We start from the raw sequence: 838 nt of genomic DNA, 5'->3' as shown, positions 1-838 counted from the left end.
TTAGGATCGTTAGACGCTACGATAAAATTATGGGACTTTACGAAACTTGCGGAGGAAATGAGTTTGGAGGACGTGAATGTGTCCCACAATCCAGATGTAAAAACAAACGCGGAAACATATCTCCTTCGAACGTTCGCGACGAAGAACACACCAGTGTTAACATTGCATTTCTCACGAAGAAATTTACTCTTAGGTGTTGGAATGTTCGAATCGACTTAACAAATCTAGTCGTTCTCGACCAACGAATGTTACTGATGGGATACGGTCTGGCATCGGTTCGTCATTGTTGTAATATAAGAACGTTTGTTAATAAAGTTTTTCACATTGATCATGCGACGTACCTGAATTATACCCGACGATAATGTATTGAAAATCAAGATTCCAAAGGCTATATATTTATATGTATATATACACGTGTAATTTGATATATAAATAAAGAAAAGAACTTAATAAATCGAGAGAAACGACAACGTCAATGGATTCGTTACGAAGCATTAGCATGATGAAACCAGCGTACTCGAAAAGACGAAGCAGATTCCACGAAATACAGGAGATTCGATTGATGAACTTCTATTGCGACTGGAATATGGATGTGCTGAGAATGAACGTCTCTCTGTGGCCACTGCATTTCACGCATCCATATTCTATTTCCATGATTAGGCAGGCGAACCAACATCCATTGCAATAGTCGTTTATTTAGGTTTCTATCGCTGGGTTCCTCTTGTATTTTCATGAATTTCTATCAAATTAGACCGTCCAAGGAGAATCATCACATCAAATAATACGTACACCGACAATTTAAAATAAACCATTTATCGAATAACGCATAACTTATCGA

General features: G+C 37.6%; 1 protein-coding gene across 1 annotated transcript in view; it reads left to right on the top strand.

The window, feature by feature from the left end:
• LOC108575210 (transcription initiation factor TFIID subunit 5) overlaps nucleotides 1–349 on the top strand; it is a 2,964-nt gene extending 2,615 nt beyond the window's left edge. The window contains exon 11 of the mRNA XM_017937950.1: nucleotides 5–349. Within this exon, the coding sequence (XP_017793439.1) occupies nucleotides 5–219 (215 nt within the window). The 3' untranslated portion in view covers nucleotides 220–349. The remainder of the gene's footprint in view (nucleotides 1–4) is intronic.
• The last annotated feature ends 489 nt before the right edge of the window (nucleotides 350–838 follow it).

Source organism: Habropoda laboriosa, unplaced genomic scaffold (assembly GCF_001263275.1).
Source record: "Habropoda laboriosa isolate 0110345459 unplaced genomic scaffold, ASM126327v1 scaffold207, whole genome shotgun sequence".
NCBI classification, from domain to species: Eukaryota; Metazoa; Arthropoda; class Insecta; order Hymenoptera; family Apidae; genus Habropoda; species Habropoda laboriosa.
Note: the sequence above shows the minus strand (reverse complement) of the source record. Positions and strands in the feature narration are given on the sequence as shown.